General features: G+C 30.4%; 11 protein-coding genes and 1 non-coding gene across 12 annotated transcripts; 4 read left to right on the top strand and 8 right to left on the bottom strand.

Annotated features, from left to right (window-relative positions):
- Nucleotides 1-366: 366 nt before the first annotated feature.
- On the bottom strand, nucleotides 367-931 carry BX663DRAFT_526107 (uncharacterized protein). Its single transcript, XM_051529866.1, has one exon. The coding sequence runs from the start codon at nucleotides 913-915 to the stop codon at nucleotides 550-552; it is 366 nt and encodes a 121-aa protein (XP_051378064.1). The 5' UTR covers nucleotides 916-931; the 3' UTR covers nucleotides 367-549.
- Nucleotides 932-1088: 157 nt separating this feature from the next.
- Nucleotides 1089-1599, top strand: BX663DRAFT_526105 (uncharacterized protein). Its single transcript, XM_051529865.1, has one exon. It carries the CDS (start codon nucleotides 1381-1383, stop codon nucleotides 1537-1539), a length of 159 nt encoding a protein of 52 aa, XP_051378063.1. The 5' UTR covers nucleotides 1089-1380; the 3' UTR covers nucleotides 1540-1599.
- Nucleotides 1600-4119: 2520 nt separating this feature from the next.
- On the top strand, nucleotides 4120-5851 carry BX663DRAFT_443815 (cation transport protein-domain-containing protein; the record flags this gene model as incomplete). The annotated part of the gene is made up of 4 exons (XM_051523588.1): nucleotides 4120-4930; nucleotides 5024-5145; nucleotides 5217-5589; nucleotides 5709-5851. The coding sequence occupies 4 exons, from the start codon at nucleotides 4120-4122 to the stop codon at nucleotides 5849-5851; spliced, it is 1449 nt and encodes a 482-aa protein (XP_051378062.1).
- Nucleotides 5852-7094: 1243 nt separating this feature from the next.
- BX663DRAFT_526101 (uncharacterized protein) lies at nucleotides 7095-9985 on the top strand. Its single transcript, XM_051529864.1, has 7 exons — nucleotides 7095-7249; nucleotides 7335-7921; nucleotides 8016-8221; nucleotides 8311-8591; nucleotides 8669-9025; nucleotides 9095-9778; nucleotides 9836-9985. Exons 1-7 carry the CDS (start codon nucleotides 7133-7135, stop codon nucleotides 9929-9931), a joined length of 2328 nt encoding a protein of 775 aa, XP_051378061.1. The 5' UTR covers nucleotides 7095-7132; the 3' UTR covers nucleotides 9932-9985.
- Nucleotides 9986-10003: 18 nt separating this feature from the next.
- On the top strand, nucleotides 10004-12404 carry BX663DRAFT_526099 (WD40-repeat-containing domain protein). The gene is made up of 9 exons (XM_051529863.1): nucleotides 10004-10165; nucleotides 10255-10719; nucleotides 10783-10947; nucleotides 11024-11193; nucleotides 11280-11365; nucleotides 11432-11592; nucleotides 11665-11748; nucleotides 11811-11936; nucleotides 12024-12404. The coding sequence occupies exons 1-9, from the start codon at nucleotides 10154-10156 to the stop codon at nucleotides 12300-12302; spliced, it is 1548 nt and encodes a 515-aa protein (XP_051378060.1). The 5' UTR covers nucleotides 10004-10153; the 3' UTR covers nucleotides 12303-12404.
- A 274-nt stretch (nucleotides 12405-12678) lies between these two features.
- Nucleotides 12679-12752, bottom strand: BX663DRAFT_t135. Its single transcript has one exon. It is a non-coding gene; the product is annotated as a tRNA-Asn (tRNA).
- A 670-nt stretch (nucleotides 12753-13422) lies between these two features.
- On the bottom strand, nucleotides 13423-14094 carry BX663DRAFT_556153 (uncharacterized protein; the record flags this gene model as incomplete). The annotated part of the gene is made up of 3 exons (XM_051531692.1): nucleotides 13423-13798; nucleotides 13867-13973; nucleotides 14059-14094. 3 exons carry the CDS (start codon nucleotides 14092-14094, stop codon nucleotides 13423-13425), a joined length of 519 nt encoding a protein of 172 aa, XP_051378059.1.
- A 78-nt stretch (nucleotides 14095-14172) lies between these two features.
- On the bottom strand, nucleotides 14173-15560 carry BX663DRAFT_270760 (uncharacterized protein). The gene is made up of 3 exons (XM_051521950.1): nucleotides 15430-15560; nucleotides 15132-15352; nucleotides 14173-15020 (listed from the first exon to the last, which is right to left on the bottom strand). The coding sequence occupies exons 1-3, from the start codon at nucleotides 15497-15499 to the stop codon at nucleotides 14475-14477; spliced, it is 837 nt and encodes a 278-aa protein (XP_051378058.1). The 5' UTR covers nucleotides 15500-15560; the 3' UTR covers nucleotides 14173-14474.
- Nucleotides 15561-15701: 141 nt separating this feature from the next.
- On the bottom strand, nucleotides 15702-16044 carry BX663DRAFT_556151 (uncharacterized protein; the record flags this gene model as incomplete). The annotated part of the gene is made up of 3 exons (XM_051531691.1): nucleotides 15702-15803; nucleotides 15890-15943; nucleotides 16009-16044. The coding sequence occupies 3 exons, from the start codon at nucleotides 16042-16044 to the stop codon at nucleotides 15702-15704; spliced, it is 192 nt and encodes a 63-aa protein (XP_051378057.1).
- Nucleotides 16045-16081: 37 nt separating this feature from the next.
- BX663DRAFT_526086 (uncharacterized protein) lies at nucleotides 16082-16318 on the bottom strand. Its single transcript, XM_051529862.1, has one exon. It carries the CDS (start codon nucleotides 16286-16288, stop codon nucleotides 16130-16132), a length of 159 nt encoding a protein of 52 aa, XP_051378056.1. The 5' UTR covers nucleotides 16289-16318; the 3' UTR covers nucleotides 16082-16129.
- Nucleotides 16319-16449: 131 nt separating this feature from the next.
- Nucleotides 16450-16701, bottom strand: BX663DRAFT_410975 (60S ribosomal protein L38; the record flags this gene model as incomplete). The annotated part of the gene is made up of 2 exons (XM_051522288.1): nucleotides 16450-16571; nucleotides 16641-16701. Coding segments are annotated over 2 exons (183 nt in total), but the record flags the coding sequence as incomplete, so codon positions are not given.
- Nucleotides 16702-17057: 356 nt separating this feature from the next.
- BX663DRAFT_443788 (uncharacterized protein) lies at nucleotides 17058-17963 on the bottom strand (the record flags this gene model as incomplete). Its single annotated transcript, XM_051523586.1, has 1 exon — nucleotides 17058-17963. The coding sequence occupies one exon, from the start codon at nucleotides 17961-17963 to the stop codon at nucleotides 17058-17060; it is 906 nt and encodes a 301-aa protein (XP_051378054.1).
- Between the last annotated feature and the right edge of the window lie 14 nt (nucleotides 17964-17977).

Here is a 17977-nt window from a genome sequence, read left to right as displayed (position 1 = left end):
AGTTAACAATAAATATCTGATGAGGAAAGTCTCGTGGCTACTTTAACAAGTCTTCTGCTTGTTAGACATGCATATAAAAAGGAGACTTGATTATGTAATTATTAAATGATAACAGTAATTTTTAAAACTTATAATAACTTGAAAGAAGTTTAATTTTGATATATATAAAAAAAAACCCCAATCGTCAGTATAATAGTTTTCAATGTATTTAATGATGTTAAGTTATATTCAAAAATGAAAAATGAAAATTTTGATTTGAAATCTTATAATTGGCAGAGACATTAATATATCAAAAGAAAAAGTCATATCATATACGTAATATTACAAACATATATTAATAACCATTATGAATAATATCATGTCTCTTTTTTTTAATATATTGATTATATTTTCTAATAAAATAAATATGTATTGTCATTTACAGAAGCTATTTGGAGTCATGTGTAGATTTGTATACTTTAATTAATGAGACCATCTACACCGCTTTTCCTCTTTTATACAGTAGCTTAAATAATAATCCATTTTATTCATTCTATATTACAAGTATCATTATTTTTTCTTTCCTTTAACATTTTTCTTATATGAACCAGCTGCGACTGCATTTTTCATAGAAGCTGAAACAGCTTCATTGCTTTCAATCCATGAAATATCTGATAAATCCAAATCACCAAACCTCTTTTGAAACTTTGTCAATTGTTCAGATTCATCAGCCACACCTTCTTTCAAAATTGCAGGATTCCAAAGTGGATGATTTCGAGTATCTTTAGTTAGACGAATGTGCGAACGTGTAGGTGATGTTGTACGAACGGTATAAGTTGCCCCATTACTTAAAACGATCGTTTGAAGGAATTTTTCAGGTTTTGTTGACGCATGTCTTTTTTGAACTACTGATGTGAGTTGTTTTAATCGAAACATTATAAAATGACAAGAGGATGCCCTTGTTTAAAACAGGTTCAAGGGCTAAGAAACCTGAGTTATAAAATAAATTACACACACTACCACCACATACTGATTGGTGGGTGTGGGTGTGGGTATATGAATACTACTAGAAAAGAAATTATTTATTTTTTTTGTGTAGTTGGTATTCTGAAGGATTCAAAGCTTTTGCTTCTTATCTATGAAAGAGGTAATTATATTTCTTTGTTAAAGTATAAATTTTTGGCGTAAAATCTTAAAGCATTTATACAAATAATGTATAAAGTAGCCCCAGTAATAAAAATTACTACTACAACTAATTGCTAGTGATTAGGTTTCGTTAATCAATAATGCTTTGAAGGTTATATATTTGAATAAGTCAACGTTGCTGTTGTCCATAAGTCATTTTTTTTCTTTATTAGTAAGCTTTTCTTGCTTTTGGAAAATGTAAGCTTGTGACTTATTATGCTCATATGCGCTGTCATTTATTCACCATCATATATAAGAACCCTTTTTTTTTTGGCTGATTACATAAGGAAATATATCAACATCTTTAGAAAAACTCTGTTTAAAAGTATAACATTATTTACCATCTTTTATCATTACGGCATTATTGTTGTATGATGTATAACTGTAATCTCATCGATAAATAATGATAACATCTTTATGTTAATCTTATTCTATCTATGCACATATATAACGTACATTTATTCTTATAAAAATAAGTGATACTATATTTTATTTTCTCCTTTTATTTTTCATCCTTATTCATATCTTTTATATGTATTCGTTTAACTATAAATAATAGCAATTTGTAATGAGGTTGAGGGGACTATTATGTTTAGTATCTATGAAATCGAATTACATAATAATCCTATCGCGTTCGATAAAATGATTGTGTTTTCGATGATTTTTTGTGGTGATCAATATAAAAAATGCTTTGAGTTTTACTTATAGCTATTAGAAGCTGTGGGTAAGAGTAATAGTTGTAGTCTTTCAAAGTTTACAAGGAAGATCCATTATTTTTTTACTGGAACCTTGACAAACTAGACAGCATGCTCTATCCAATAAGCAAAGATCTCATGTTTTATTGGTATTTAGGAACCACATAAAAAAGTTTAGATTACATGAATCAAAATCATTCTTAATGTTATTTTGGTAATTTTCGAACTATTTATCGAATTCTTGTTCATAATTATTATGAATGAGGGGAATGGCAAAAAAAAAGTGACCATCCATAAAGTAATATTATTAATGTTGGTTTCCATAGAAACCCGAATATGAGTTGAAATATAATAAAGGCATTTAAAACTACTTTAGTTCTCAGACAATCAAGGTTGTAGAAAAAAGAATGGTATGTTATTTCTGAATTATTGCTGAGTTCTAGAGTATTGTTATGAAAATTTTAATTGAAGGAATAGGTTTCATTTGGTTTCAGAACTCTCAATGGTGGTGGTAAGTGAGAACTTTGTTCTTTGATTATGTTGCTTTATCACTAAATAATGATCAATATGTCATAATGGTTTGTTCCTTGCTTGAATTTTTAGAGTTGCCATTTCGGTTGGCTAATCAAAACTATCTGGACTTGATCAACGTTCAGTAGGTCTGGCAAGTTGTGTATTAATTTAATTAAATGTTGGCCAAAGGTATTGGAATTGATATTATCAGGAACTAAATAAGTTGTAAAGTTGTCCGCTACAACTGGTTACCTGCATTAGGGGACTCCCAAGCAGCTATACAAGCCATGGCCTCACTAAAATAACATATTGTCACAGAGCGAGAAGGTTAGGTTTTAGCAAAGGAAAATAGGTTAGGTTAAAGGTGATTTGATAAAAAAAAAAAAAGAAAACTGCATCAGAGGATGTGGTTCACATTAGAATAGTTCTAGTATTTTAGTAAGTGTTTATATATGGTGAAAGCACAGTCTACATCTCTATTTTCATCTGGAGAAAATTATTGATATAAATGTCTTAATCTGATCGTTAAATGATGGTGATATCTTAATTTAACTTTTTTTTATCAGAATCAAACTATTATAGTACACAAAAGAAATATGCAAGTAAAATAAAAAAAAAATATTGAAATACACGAAACACGTTTGCAAATTGAATAACTTATACAAACTTGATATTTCCTATTCTATTCAACTGGGAGAGGAAGCAGCAGCTCCTGAATTTGTTTTCTCTTCTATTCTCTTTAAAGAGGTTTTATATTTTCTTTCCTCCTTATATTGATCCGGCCCGGGCAAATTACTTGTCTTAAATAACACCTTATACTACTTTATTAATGTCAATAATTTATTTAATAAAGTCAAAAATTTAAACATATGCCTTTTTTCTTTTCTCTCCCTTCCTTAATTTATCCTTTATTATTATCATTATTATTATGTCTCAAATATTGAGACGAATTAAATGGGCTTATCATCACAAAGTTCGCTTTATTGAGTTACATTATCTTTATATTCTTTTACTCATCTTTTTGACCTCAATCCTCTATTATTCTCAGCCAGGAACACACTGGAGTTATATCGATGCTCTTTTTATGGCTACTACTTCAATAACTAATACAGGTCTTATTACCATCAGTATGTCTGCTCTTACTACTTGGCAATTGGTTATCATGTTCTTCAGTTCCTTCCTTGGGTCTCATATCATAATCTCAGTTATCATCATCTGTGTCCGTAAACACTACTTTTCAAAACGTTTCGAGGACGTCTTGCTATATAATAAAGAACAGCAGATTCGAGAGGCCAACCATCGAAAGTTTGAAAGAAACGTAAGAGAATTAGAGAGGCAACGTCGAAAAAGAGCTAGCAAAAGACGATCATCACTTATATCGACTAAATCGACACCTAATACAACTGCCAATGAAGTTGATAAGAAACAACAACATTCAATTCTACCTCGTCCGCTTTCCTTAGCTGACTTTAGCCATTTTGATTTAAGATATCATTTTAGTAGAAAAAAGAAGGAGAGTCAAGATATCGAAGCTCTATCGATAAGAACCATCGAGCTTCAAAAACCGCTCGATATTAAATACCCTAATGAAATACATTTAAGAAAAGAAATAATCAATCAGGACTTGAATATATTGTCTGAAAAGGCGGAATATTCAATACCACCACCACCACCAACACCATTAACTCAAACCGTTTCTAAACATCTCTCATTTATAAGATCCTCCGCAACATCAACCATAAATGATATGGAGCAAGATGAACACCATCCGCAGAATGCAATTAATAACCATAGTATTGTATTTGCTGAAAACATTGGACAGCAACGGGAAATGGCTCGTCGGCGTTTAGAACATGACCGTCGCTTTGATGAAATTATGCAAGGTATTACTGACGATCAACAACCACCCAATAATGATATACTTATTCACAAAAGCCAGCTGACACGACAACAGCGATACAGACTGGGAGGAGCTGAGTATCGAGCCATTGACTTTTTGACTCATCTTGTGCCTCTATTTTACTTTGGAAATGTCATTTTATTTTCCTTCTTGACTCGAATTTATATTGCTTGTTCGAACTATGCTCAAGGGGTCCTTCGTACCTCTAATAACAAGCCAATCAATCCTTGGCTTTTTTCATTTTTTTCCTCTATGTCGTCGTTTAATAATCTGGGCCTAATTCCATTAGACGCCAGCATGGTTCCGTTTCAATCTGCACCATGTATGTTGATTTTATCAATGTTGTTGATATTAATGGGAAATACAGCATATGCTATCTGTTTGAGATTCATTATTTGGGTACTTTATAAAATGACACCAAAGTCATATGTGATACGTCGGGAAACTTTCAGGTATTTGTTAGATCATCCACGTCGTTGTTATACCACTCTTTTTCCCGCCACACAGACAAGATGGCTCTTGATTGTGTTGATAGGTATCACGATGGTTGAGTTTATGGCATTTGTAGTCTTAAATTATTGGTTACCTGTATTGAAAGGAATTGATTGGGGCTCACGGGTTTTAGATGGTCTATTTCAATCAGTAGCGACAAGAAATGGTAATTCCCCCCCCCAAAAAAAAAAAAAAAAAAAAAAAGAAACTTTTTTTAACTAATCATAAACCTCCCTTTATTTTTTTTTTTTTTTTGTAGCTGGTTATGCAGTGGTTGATTTAATGAAATTAAATCCAGGCACACAAATTATATTTATTGTAGCAATGTATATTAGTGTTTATCCAGTTGCTATCTCCATGCGAAATAGTAACGTGTATCAGGTATTGATTTGTATAGAAAAAAAAAAGTAAGCTAATACACATGAACTGAAGTAGTTTCTGTATTTCTGTAGGAAAGAGCTTTAGGTATTTATAGTAATCAGGATGAAAATATGGAATATTTAGAAATGTCGTCCTCCTCAGCACATCGTCAACTTAAACGACACAGTACTATGTCAAGCATAGCTACAACCTCACGAAAGATATTACGAAAACCTAATTTCTTTGTGATGACACAGATTCAACATCAATTAACAAGTGAGATCTGTTGGGTTATTGCCTCTATTTTTGCTATTTGTGTGATTGAATCAGAAGCGATTCTTTCAGTTTCGCCCATCACAATGTCTTCAATTATTTATGAATGTGTCTCTGCCTTTGGTAATGTAGGGGCTTCACTAGGCTATCCAAATACATCAACTTCACAATCACAACAATATCATACTTTGAGTAAATTAGTACTTATCATTTTAATGTACAGAGGAAGGCATCGAGGTATGATAAAGAGTTTATTAGGATTATACTATGTTATATACATATATATATATATTCACACTATATCGCTATAGGTCTTCCTGCTTCTATTGACAGAGCTGTTTTGCTTCCTTCAGAACAATTAGAACAAAAAGAAAAAGAAGACCATATGATTCGCAGAAAGAATGCATCGATAGATGGTTATGAATGCTCCATTTTCTATGATAATAGTGTTTGATTTTCAATATAAATAATTTATCTGCATACCCTTTCTCTCTTCATTCGCATGTTGTAAATAATAAAACGGTCAATATTTATTTGCTGCTATTTTTTTTTTCTCTAATATGTTTTTTTAATCTGTGATTATTCGCCAAACAAGGCTAACTTCATAATAGAATAGAATCTGAAAGAATATTATTCATTCCAAGAGAATACTAAACTTTTTAATTTTGGAAATATATCTAACGCCTCTCATTTAGAATACCATTAATAAAACACTTCATTTATATTTTTGGTTACTTTTTTTTTTGCATTTCTTTTCTTTTTCTTTTTCTTTTTTTTTAATTTATTATAACTTAGCATGATAATAAGGCTAATTTTAATGGCATAATACTCTTTTTTTTTTTTTCTAATATTTACGAATGACTGAAGTATATATGACATGCAAGTTTCTTAACAAAATATGGCTGATCTTTAAGCTGTTATAATTAAAATCATCTGATAAATTAGTAACTTATCAAGACATAATTAAGTATCTCTGAATTGAATAATATTAAGTTGAATCCATAATGCTAAAATACAAGTATAGGACTACTGAAGTTATTTATCAGTTTACTTTTATACAATGCTTCGAAAGTATTATATAGCATCAAAAAAAAAAAAAAAAAAAAAAAAAAAAAAATACTACATAAGCAAATCTCTTGTTTAAATATTATACTGATGAAGTATGTTAAAAAAAATGATATATAAATTTTAAGAATAAATCGACTATGTTAGGCTTTCTAAGGTTTGTTTCATTTTCATAATAAAACATCCTATTCTTTATACGTATTCTTGATGGCTCTATTACATATCCTACTTACTTTTTAATATGAATAGAAAATACAATAATAAAATTAGGAATAGAATTATTCGCATTTATAGTCTAATTATTTAATAAAAATCATTTATATTCTTCTCTTTACTAGCCATTATTAACAAAGAAAAATGATAATTAATCATTGATTTAGCATGTGATTCTTTACGACCACTTTAAATTATGGAAATTTTTAAAATAAATAGACTTTCATAAGCCCATTTCTATTTCATAATAGTCGGGTTGAAATTCTTAATTATAATTGGATTATTGGATTCTATTTCAAAAATGATTAATTACAAGCTATTTTTAACCTCAGTTAAGTTGTTTATAAAACTCTCGAATAGGAACAAAGAAATGACCATTTTTATTTCACCTCCTTCGAATACTTTTTTTTTTTTTTTTTTTTTTTTTTTTTTTGTATGCTTTATATATCCTTAACAAATGACTGTTAAAACATTTAATATATGGAACTCGGATAATGTTGAAGTTCATACTAAATTATTTTTTACAAATAAACGCTGTACTAAAGGAATATCGTATACGCAGCTAAAAGAATTTGTATGTATATTATAATTATTTGATATATTAAATATTTTGTTCATTTTATTTATTTTCTTTTTTTTTTTTTTTTAATGTCTGATAGACTAGAGAAGCTTTTAGTATAAAAGATAACACTGATTTTTACTTTAGTACTAATAATAAAAATAATGAAGCTATAACTATTAGTTCTGATGAAGAGTTTATGGCTTTTATACATAGCTCTCCAATAAACATAAAGACATATAATTTCAAAATTACTTATTCAAGAAATTTAAACAATAAGGAAGTAATTCAACAGGAAACTTCTTCTTTAAAAGATTCTGGATCGATTCAAGCGATGCTGAAAAACTTGGAGTTTGGTATAAACAACTTACAATTAACAATTGAGGAAAATTGTTCGGCAGAAACAATCGATAACGTCATAAAGACAATGTTGGAAGAACAACTTAATAAACCTATTCATTCCTTGTTAAATGATTTAGAACTTGAAATAACTAATTTACAAGCGACTCTTGAAAAAACAATAGCTAGCACAATAGATGATGCCATAAAAAATGTCGAAAAGAACGTTGTTAGTAATGTAGTTAAAACAGCAGCTGAAGCAGCAGCTACCCATGTTTATCGATCATTTTTACCACAACCTACACAGTTTGATGTCATTTGTAATGGATGCTATTCTCCTATTAGAGGGTAAAGCTATATAAATATATATATATAATAGTATTATATTTATAATGACCTTTTCTTTTCTTTTCATTTTTTTTTTTTTTTTTTACTTGTATAGTGCAAGATATCATTGTGAAACCTGTGATGATTTTGATTTATGCAGTATTTGCAAACGTCATATAAACCATAACTCAGAACATAATTTCCGACAAATCGACACTAACTCTGTGCCTGAGCAACAAGAAGAAACAAAAACGATTTTTGTGTGTGATTATTGTGACTCTGATATCGTAGGTGTCCGACATACTTGTCGTTCCTGTCCAGGTAAGAGGAGATAAATAGCTTTATTTAATCTTTTTTTTATTTTTTTTTTTATTTTTATTTTTATTTTTTTTACTAAAGTTTTAATATAGATTTTGATTTATGTCACTCTTGTTTCTCAATTTTTAGAGAAAATCATGCAAAAGACCATGAATTCATAACCCAGCTTGTTGGTACACAAGCAACAAACTATAAAACGAGACCAACTAATACCACTACCACTACTGCTATTGCTACTGCTACTGCTACTGCTACTGCTACTGCTACTACGAAGTCTGAGCCTTTATCAGCTGAGCAAAAACGTCCTCTTGTCCAACATTTGGGGGTTCAATGTGATCACTGTCAATCAAATATTGAAGGCATTCGATATAAGGTAATATATATATATATATATATATATGTGTGTGTGTGTGTATTTATACGTTAAATTGGGATTAACCTTTATATCAGTGCGGGCATTGTGCTAATTTTGATTTATGCGAAACATGTGAAGAGCATGCTTTATTAATTCATGATAAAAGACATTTATTTATTAAAATCAGATACCCTATTCAAAGTATCATTAAAAAGCCATTGTTACCAAAAATCAAAACCTTGAATCAAATATCCAAAATGGCTGTTGCTCAACAAAAGATGGTTTCAAAAAATGTGGAAGTTACCTTATTACAACAAATGCCATCAGCATTTCCTACAACAGAGTCTACAACAGAGTCTACTACCAATAAACCAATCATAGATGCTACTTTTATTGCAGATTTGAATATCCCGGATGGAACATTAGTTATACCAAAAAGGACATTTATTAAGGTGAACTACTTGAAAAAAAAAAAAAAATTGCGATAAAAAATGTCTAATTCTTTTTCTCTTTTTTTTTAGATGTGGAAGATAAAGAATACAGGTAACATTGAATGGCCAGCCGGCACTCATCTTCTATTTAATGGAGGCTCGATTTTAAGACCATATCCAATGTTACATCCCGACTCCTTTGCTGTACCAGCTCTTGGTCCCGGTGAAGATACATGTTTAACAGCTGAATTACAAGCACCTGACTCACCAGGCCATTATAAAAGCTTCTTTTGTCTTTGTACACCTGATGGCAAACGCTTTGGCGATGATTTGCAGTGTAGTATAATCGTAGATGAGGATTTAGAGCCTGAGAAAATGGAACCTACCCTCATTCAATCTGTGAGTAAGCCTAACTCTGATAAATACAGAGATTTGACAACTGCTATGACAGATACTTCCTCTGTGATAACAGCATCCACTTTACATACATACACAAATAGTCAAATCAGTAGTCCAACCCATTCAGAACTGTATATTAGTGAACATAGCTCTGATAACGATGAACATTATCATTATCAAACAACATCAAACGAAGATTATACGGAAGATGAGTTTGTGTTTGTTAATGAAAAATATGATGATGATAAGGTATTAAAGCCTGCCTCAGAAAACATGAGGTCATCTTCAATACATTCTGTAAATACAGTTATATCTGAAAAGCAAAAAGACAATTCATTAATGTATCAGTCGCAATTGATACAGCTTCATGAGATGGTAATATAATGAAATTATGATGTAAAGTCGTTCTTATTCTTAGTATATATCATTTAGGGAATCACCGCTTGTGACGATTTGGCTATAAGTCTTTTAACTCTATATAATGGTGACGTAGAAAAAGTAATACTCAAACTTATTGAATATCCATAAAATGTTTATATTATGTTTTTTTTCTTTTTTTTTTTAAGTATTTATTGGAAAAAAAAAAAAAAAAAAAAAAAAAAAAAAAAAAAAAAAAAAAAAAAGTTAGCATAGTATATTATCCAATATTAACAAAAGTCATGTACAGAAAAAAAAACCCTTTTTTTTATGTAACCTCAAATAATAAAGTATTTTCTTTCTTTTTTTATAAACTAATTCGTACTCTTTTTAATGGTCGACAATGTAACAAATTGCAGATTACTTTTATATTTAAATATTATTGATGTCTAAAGTCTTTTCTTTTTTTTTTTTTTTCTTATTTATTTATTTAGTCGACAGCTTCACATAGTGTAAGCCATTTTTTACTCAGACGTCATTCAACCGGCAATGGAGTTATAGAGACCTCATTGACTCTTCCACCTTACCCACCCACTACTGTCGATCATCTCTGTCGGGAATTTACTGCTCCTGAAGGCGTCTACCAACTCTCTCATTCCATCTTTGTCAATGCCCTTCAACCCCTTTACTCAATCGGTACTACAGCCACACTAGTATCTATCAAATATAAGCGATCATCACCCATTGAACAAGACTTGACCCATCACAATGACAACCCAACTTTATCATCTTTCTTAACAAGGAGTCATACAAAGTCACGGAAAAAGACATTTGTACAAAAAATTATTACGAACGATCAGCTAGCAAAGATATTGATGGCACGGACGAGTGCAGATATTAATGTATTTTATAATTGTGGTACAAGTTTTGTCTGGATGGACGCAGCTGGACATCCTAAAGTAAAGTAGTAATGATATGTGTATATATATATATATTATACCTATTATTCATATTATTGTTAGGAACCTTTATCACGTATTGTGTTTTCAAATGCATGCCCAACATCACACGATGTAAATATATTGACGCGTGGTGTTGATCATCTTGATATCATTATTGGCTTTACAACAGGTGATATAATTTGGTTTGATCCTTTATGTAATAAATATGGGCGTATGAATAAAGATGTAAATAAGTCTATCATTGTTTTAATGGAAAAAAAAAATGCAGAGGTTAATTTATTTATGTATCTATATATGATAGGGCATTATGAATTCTTCCTCTGTTACAATGATCAAGTGGCTGCAAGGTTATGAAAATTTATTTATGGCTTCTTTTCAGGATGGCTCTGTGATGCTTTTTGACAAAGAAAAGGAAGATGTCACATTTCATCCAGGAGATGCAAAAGACAATGATGATAATAAAAAAAGCATGTAAATAAATAGCAGAATATATATAAATATATACATGTATATAGTATAAGGCCACTATCAGTACTTATATATGAATTCATGTATAGGTTCACCGTATCAAAACCTCCTTCTAAAATTGCTTCTAAATGTAATCCAGTTTCTCACTGGAAATTATCTAATCAAGCAATCACAGGTATTATGAAATAACTTTAACTATAATATACATGTATATTATTAAATTGTTAACTGTTTATAAAAGCTTTTGCATTTTCACCTGATTGCCAGCATGTGGCTATTGTTGGTCTTGATGGTCTATTAAGGATCATTAACTTTTTACAGGAAACAATGTCTGATGTCCATGAAGCATACTATGGCGGATTGTTTTGTGTTGCTTGGAGTCCAGATGGAAAGTATATTCTTGTAAGTAGGAAATGACATATAATAAATAATCTATATACACATGTATATATATATATACTTATCATAATATAGACGGGCGGACAAGACGATCTTGTTACAATTTGGGATTTTAAGGAACAACGTATTATAGCTAGATGCCAAGGACATAAATCCTGGGTAATAAACAAATATGTTAGATATGAATAATAATATTCGTATGTTAACACTTTATATAATAGGTTAGAGGTGTTGCCTTTGATCCTTGGCGATGTGATGAAACTATTTATAGATTCGCAAGTATAGGTGAAGACGCTCGACTAATTTTTTGGGACTTTTCTGTCAATGCATTACATATGCCTAAGATTGTAATAAGCATATTTCTTGTATAATGCAAAAAAAAATGTAATTCTAATATTCCTTTTTCTTTTCTTTTTATTAATTTACAATGAAAGTCTGCAAAGAAGCGTAATCGAGGCACTTCCGTTTCTTCAGTTAATTCTTCTGTACCTATTACAAGTATACTAGCAACTATTCAAGAAAGAAAACAACCAATTGTACATCCCGTCTTACTAAAAACACAAGTGGCATTTTTACAGCCTACAGTTGTGAAAACTATTCATGGAGATCCTTGTATAGGTATTTATTTTAGGGAAGATGTGATAGTCACAACAGACAAAAGAGGTCGTGTTAGTATATGGAAAAGACCTTTAACATCAGCAACCTCTCAATGATAACTCCATGATATACCTATAATAGTAAATTAATACTTTTTTTTTTATTTTATTTTCTTTTTTAAAAAAAGAAAAACATATAAAATATTAACTCTCAAAAAGCTACATGATGCTTGCCTTTAGATATCTTTATTGAGTTTATAGAAAGACACTTTTAAATAATTTCTTTTTTTTTTTTTTTAATTCTGGTTGATACTAAATGTGTATATGATTATATGATAATAATCATATTTTGTATAATTAGAGGAAAAGAAAAATTTCTTTCTTACCAAAAAAAAAAAAGTACCTCCTATACACAATAGTAATGATATATTATTTAACTTAACAATGTAATTGTATTTATTTTTTTTAAAAAACCAAAAATAAAAAAATGAATCGCTCCTAGGTGGGCTCGAACCACCAACCTCCTGATTAACAGTCAGACGCGCTAGCCAATTGCGCCATAGAAGCTGTTGGCGCAAATGAAATTTTTATATACTATATAACCTTAATACAGCCTTTATATGAAGTCACGTGATCCGCCGGACCTGTTCGGCTCGAATATGTCTTGTATTCGTTATTCTATTTTTATTATCGCCCTTATTTTAATATATATTTTTTTTTCACTGCAAATGTGAGTTATGAATAAACATTTATTCATCTTGGGGTTATTCAATAAAGATAACAGTAAACTGCTACTATACAAATAATTGACTTTAATGCATAAGAACAAAAACTTTAGTAATTATTCAATTCTTCGTTGTTCGATCTTTGCTTTAATTTCTTTGATAAATACACTGTATTTTAAGCCGAAATGATTATTCAGAACAATTACTCAAAATACACTGCTGCATAACAAATAAAAAAGCATCTTTGTTCTGTTGTTGATATTTTTTTTTTTTTTTTTTTTTTTTTGTAGAAATAGAAAAACAAGTTATATTTATTATTAAAGTATGTGCTCAATGTGTATAAAAATATAAAAAAAAAAGTGTGTGGTGTCTCTCTGTATGTTTGTGTGGGAGGGATGGAGAGGGGGGGGATAAAGGTACATGTACCTATATAAAAAATAAAAAAACAAATGAAAAGAAAAAAATAAAATAAAATGAAACTAAATGCGTAGTGTTTTTATTTTGATCACAAATTAAGCATCTTCTTTCTTTTCATCCTTCTTATCTTCCTTTTGCTTCAATTCTTTATTTAACTTTTGAACTTCTTCGAACTTTTCCTTGAAGAGGTTGGCATTTTCAGAATTAGCAAAACGAATAGCAAGAGTTTCGGCTTGAGGTGTACCGTCAGAGACATCAGCAGTAACATTCCAAACCCAAGAACGGTCAGAACCAACATTGGGAGAAAGCTTCATGATAGAATCGACGTAGTGGTTGGCACAAACCTTGAGGGTCTTATCACGACGCATCAACAAACGAATTTTCTTGGTTTCCTTGTGTTGTAAGAATTTCACATCACCTGTACCACGTTCCTTCCATTCTTTATTGCTGTAACGGAACAACTTAGCACGCCTTTAAAAAAAACAACAACAAAATAGTTAGAATTGAATCTCGTTATATAAAATTATTATAAAATTTACATCTTGAAAAGGACTTCTTCATCTTCTTCGTTTGTTTTTACTTCAACTTCTTCCAATTTAACAATGGGTTCAAAATGAACATCAGGGGATTCAACTTCTTCCTCTTGCTAATTAACAATTTAGACACAAATTCAGTTCATTTCTTTTTTTTTCTTTTTTTAAAAAAAAAGTTCTTTCTCCTCTTATACTTACTTGTTCAACAATCTTCTTTTCCTCAGTATCAGCCATATTCGATAAAGAAAAACGAATGGATGGATGGATATAATAGAAAAAAAAAAAGGGGGGTGATTACGTGGTCGTCGTCATCACTCAATACAGCAACAATAACGTGCTACAGAATGCTGAGATTGAATTCATATAAAAAAGAAGTAGTAGTTTGCTTGAAACTACTAGTTAGTATATATTTTCATGCTATCATAAGAGAACAATTTATTCTACTTGTATATATCTCCTTTCTATAAACTCTCACCAGCATATTGTTATAATAATGAGCATGTGCACAACAACAGACCTTAGATGGAGGTGTATAGTATTAAACAACATTATGATGACATGTATAAATGAATGATGATAAACGTTTGATTTACACATATAATTTCTACAAGTCTTTATTTTAAATCATCTTTTTTTTTTTCTTTACTTTTTTCACAATGACCTAAAAGCTTTGTCATGGATGCATATCCATATAAAACTGTACTTAGAGTCCATTTAAACGTATTCATAGGGCTATACCATCTACGTTTTAAACAGATACCTAACGCAACTAGACCTTCTACAATATGTACTGCAATAGCTGTCACAAATATCTTACGAATCAACTCCATTGTAAGGTAATTACGAAAGATGACTACAGAAGAAGGTAATAATAAACGACGTAAAAAATCGTCTGAAGCATATCCTAAAAGTGCATTTGTACCCAAACCCATTGTAATGGCGGCTTGCCAAAAACGATCTGCAGGATAAAATACGTCTAATGTATTTTCTTTGACTTCTTCAAAGATGTTACCCACAGCTTGTGATGCAATTCTAGCAGACATCTTTGCATCTTCATCGTCTTGTTGATGTAACTTTTCGATTTCGGTCTTTTGTGCTTCTTCAATTTCCGCTGCTTTCATGAGCGCCTTCAATGGAGGAGGACCATTCCGAGAACTAGGCTACATAAAAAGTTAATTAAAATATTATATTTATTGGGTAGAAGAAAAAAAAAAAAGGGGAGGCAGATTATATTATTATTATTAATATATTAATGTATATATATTTTTTACCATGCCAAGTGCTGCTTCAGCTTCCTCTGCCATGTCTTCTAATACAGGACGTACATCTTCACGTTTTGTAACAGGTCGAATATATTCAATAAAAACTTCGTGTTCTGAACCATCCATCGTCTTGTATACGATAAGAAATCCCTTTGAATTAAGGCTTTTGAATGTGGCACTGACAGCATCTGTTTTTTTCCCAAAATATTTTGCATAAGCCAAATTAACCTCTAATATTAAAAAAAAAAAAAAACCAAGTACGTGAATTAATACATATTGAATAAACATGAATTCAACTGCATATTACTATCATGTCCACTCATGTAAGCTGAAATAGGCCCACTAGCAATTGTAAGAGGATCAGGTAATGGATTCATTATTTATCAATCAATAATAGTAATAATAATTTTAAAAAGGAATACTAAAACATTATTCTTATTATCATTTTTTTTTTTTATTGTTGAATTTTGGATACCCGAAAAAATAAAAAATAAAAAAAAGCTTTATTTTAATTGCTTTTCTAATTCTTTTTGATAATCTACACGAATTAGTGATTAATATGTCAACTAATAATTAAAGCTACACAATGAATACATTACGAATACTTTTAGATTTTACGAGATCATTATTATCTGCTAAAAAGAATATATTTGAAGAAGGTACATGACGCTCATACAAAGCCTTTATAAACATACGTGTATATGTTAGAGCTGAAAACAAACAAGCCAAAAAAATAAAATAAATGAGAACAATTTGTTATACTTTACTGTAGTAGATCTTATATGAGATAATTCAGCATTAAGTACTTTTGCTTCTTGAATCTATACAATTGTATAATAATTTAAAAAAAAAAAAAGTTGCATAAAAATAACTATTAGTTATTTACGAGTTTTTCTAGATGTGCTTTATTCCTATCAGACATTAGTAAAAGACGGAGAAAGAGGAAGAAATAAATAAATAAAAAAAAAAAAATATGGATATTGATTTTTCTTTTACAAGTTCGTTGACTAGTGAAAAAAAAAAAGTGACTGGTGGCAGCATCTTTGGTGTTTCTCTCTCGTAATTAACAATATAAATTGATCTCTTTTCATAAAATAAAAGAAAAAAAAACCATCCTTTATACAAATCATTCTTTCAACATCTAACACTACTATATTCCAATCCATGTTTTATTTTACAAAAAAAAAAAAAAAAAAAAAAAAAAAAACTGAATCAAAATAAATCCATTACTTAAAGTTCTTGAACACTAAGAGCTATAAAGAAAGAAAGAAAGAAAAAAGAAGTCAATATATTTTTCTTTCCTAATGCATATAAAATAATCTTTACCAGGAGGAAGAGATTGCTTAAGCTTCAAAGCCTTTTGACGATCGTTAACAACTAAAGTATAAAGGTAGCGAGAACATCTGACCTTAAACTTGTATTGGTCACCATTCTTCTTGACACGGGCAGCTACAATTTGTTTGAAAAATTAACACATTAGTAAAAAAAAAAAAAAAAGTAACATTGTCATCATTTTACCACGAGCGTCCTTTCTACGAGTGATTTCGAGGAAATTCTTGATGTCCAGAACCTGCTTGGGCTAATTAAAAATAAATAAATAAATAAATCATCCATTTATTGCTAATTATTTGTATTGATTTTCCTTTACCATTGAATGAATTTATAGTACCTTGCTTAAAGGAAGGATGATATGAACTTACATAACAACTCTATAACAACTAACAGAGGGGGGGGGTGCTTTCACCAGCACCAGCACCACCAAACAGCAACTAGCACCCATTATCAGCACCAGTACCACCACCACTCACCACCATCATTTGGTGAGTGCGGTTAGTAATCCGGTCCGGACCTCTTCCATTACTACTACTACTATGACTACCCCTTTCCACACAATAAAGATAAAATGATGCGATAACATTGAATCATTTATTATTATTAATCACTACCTACAACACCACCTCCCTGTTTATTTAACCCAACCGCCTTTTCAACAACTTCTCTCATTAAATCAATTAAGGTACAACAAGTAATTAATAAATGGGATTCCAAGTATTCATTTTGAAGTAGACGCTTATCTAGCGTGAGTTTACCCAAATGAATTAAATAGCCCATACGATGACTATCAAAGGAAGCCAACAGTTTCCATTTGTCTCCTATCTTTATATGACATGTCAAGTCATGTGATAACAAACTGGATCTCTTCCATCTTAAGCTATAACCTTCGAATTCTGTCTCATAAATAAATAACAAATGAGACTGTGTGCTATTATGGAGTGGGTTGGATAGTGTTGTGGAAGAATCAAACAATCCCCATTCAATCGTAATTTCCTTATTAAACGCTCGTCTCCTTGCCTCTGCTATTTTGATATTGGACAGATACAAAACATTTTGAAAACCCCAAGAATAACAATGAGGTTGTCGCTTTTGATAAACCAAGACATCATTCATGAAGATGTCGTGTTCTTGAGGTTTTAAGAGTGAAACCTTATAGATATCGTAACATAAGATATGTTCTTTATTATTATTGTGCATTTTATGAAGTGATTGTTGTAAAAGTGTTGCCACTTGTTGTTGAGGGAGTACTATCTGCGCATGATCGGTGATAGGGTTAATGATGGTCGTAGTAAGTGATGTTGTTGAAGAAGGTTGTTGAGAAAGTAAAGAGGTTGTTACTGAATTCACATCATCATCATCGTTGGTTTTAACATCTGGAAGTTTGCCATTAATGAAATGAGCACGAATGATGAAATCATCAACGACTTCTTGCGGTAGTGTTGAAGTGGTATTGGTATTGGTATCATAAGCATTAGGCTTATCATAGTTGAGGGTATCCTGTTCCATTAAAGAATTTTAAA

This window comes from Cokeromyces recurvatus, assembly GCF_025118155.1.
Source record: "Cokeromyces recurvatus strain NRRL 2243 chromosome Unknown BX663scaffold_45, whole genome shotgun sequence".
Classification (NCBI taxonomy): Eukaryota; Fungi; Mucoromycota; class Mucoromycetes; order Mucorales; family Mucoraceae; genus Cokeromyces; species Cokeromyces recurvatus.
This window is presented reverse-complemented; position numbering and strand designations above follow the sequence as displayed.

What these genes read in the sequence shown, in the direction of transcription:
- BX663DRAFT_526086 (XM_051529862.1), bottom strand. Translation starts at nt 16,288, where the DNA reads ATGGATTGGAATATAGTAGTGTTAGATGTTGAAAGAATGATTTGTATA.
- BX663DRAFT_270760 (XM_051521950.1), bottom strand. Translation starts at nt 15,499, where the DNA reads ATGAATCCATTACCTGATCCTCTTACAATTGCTAGTGGGCCTATTTCA. An exon ending in TTACATGAGTGGACATGATA is followed by an intron (nt 15,353 to 15,429) that starts GTAATATGCAGT and finishes TTTTAATATTAG; the next exon opens with AGGTTAATTTGGCTTATGCA. An exon ending in CTGAAGCAGCACTTGGCATG is followed by an intron (nt 15,021 to 15,131) that starts GTAAAAAATATA and finishes CTTTTTATGTAG; the next exon opens with CCTAGTTCTCGGAATGGTCC.
- BX663DRAFT_526099 (XM_051529863.1), top strand. An exon ending in ATGGGCGTATGAATAAAGAT is followed by an intron (nt 10,948 to 11,023) that starts GTAAATAAGTCT and finishes TATATATGATAG; the next exon opens with GGCATTATGAATTCTTCCTC. An exon ending in CATTACATATGCCTAAGATT is followed by an intron (nt 11,937 to 12,023) that starts GTAATAAGCATA and finishes TTACAATGAAAG; the next exon opens with TCTGCAAAGAAGCGTAATCG.
- BX663DRAFT_526101 (XM_051529864.1), top strand. Translation starts at nt 7,133, where the DNA reads ATGACTGTTAAAACATTTAATATATGGAACTCGGATAATGTTGAAGTT. An exon ending in TGCTATTCTCCTATTAGAGG is followed by an intron (nt 7,922 to 8,015) that starts GTAAAGCTATAT and finishes TTACTTGTATAG; the next exon opens with TGCAAGATATCATTGTGAAA. An exon ending in TACTTGTCGTTCCTGTCCAG is followed by an intron (nt 8,222 to 8,310) that starts GTAAGAGGAGAT and finishes GTTTTAATATAG; the next exon opens with ATTTTGATTTATGTCACTCT.
- BX663DRAFT_526107 (XM_051529866.1), bottom strand. Translation starts at nt 915, where the DNA reads ATGTTTCGATTAAAACAACTCACATCAGTAGTTCAAAAAAGACATGCG.
- BX663DRAFT_526105 (XM_051529865.1), top strand. Translation starts at nt 1,381, where the DNA reads ATGCTCATATGCGCTGTCATTTATTCACCATCATATATAAGAACCCTT.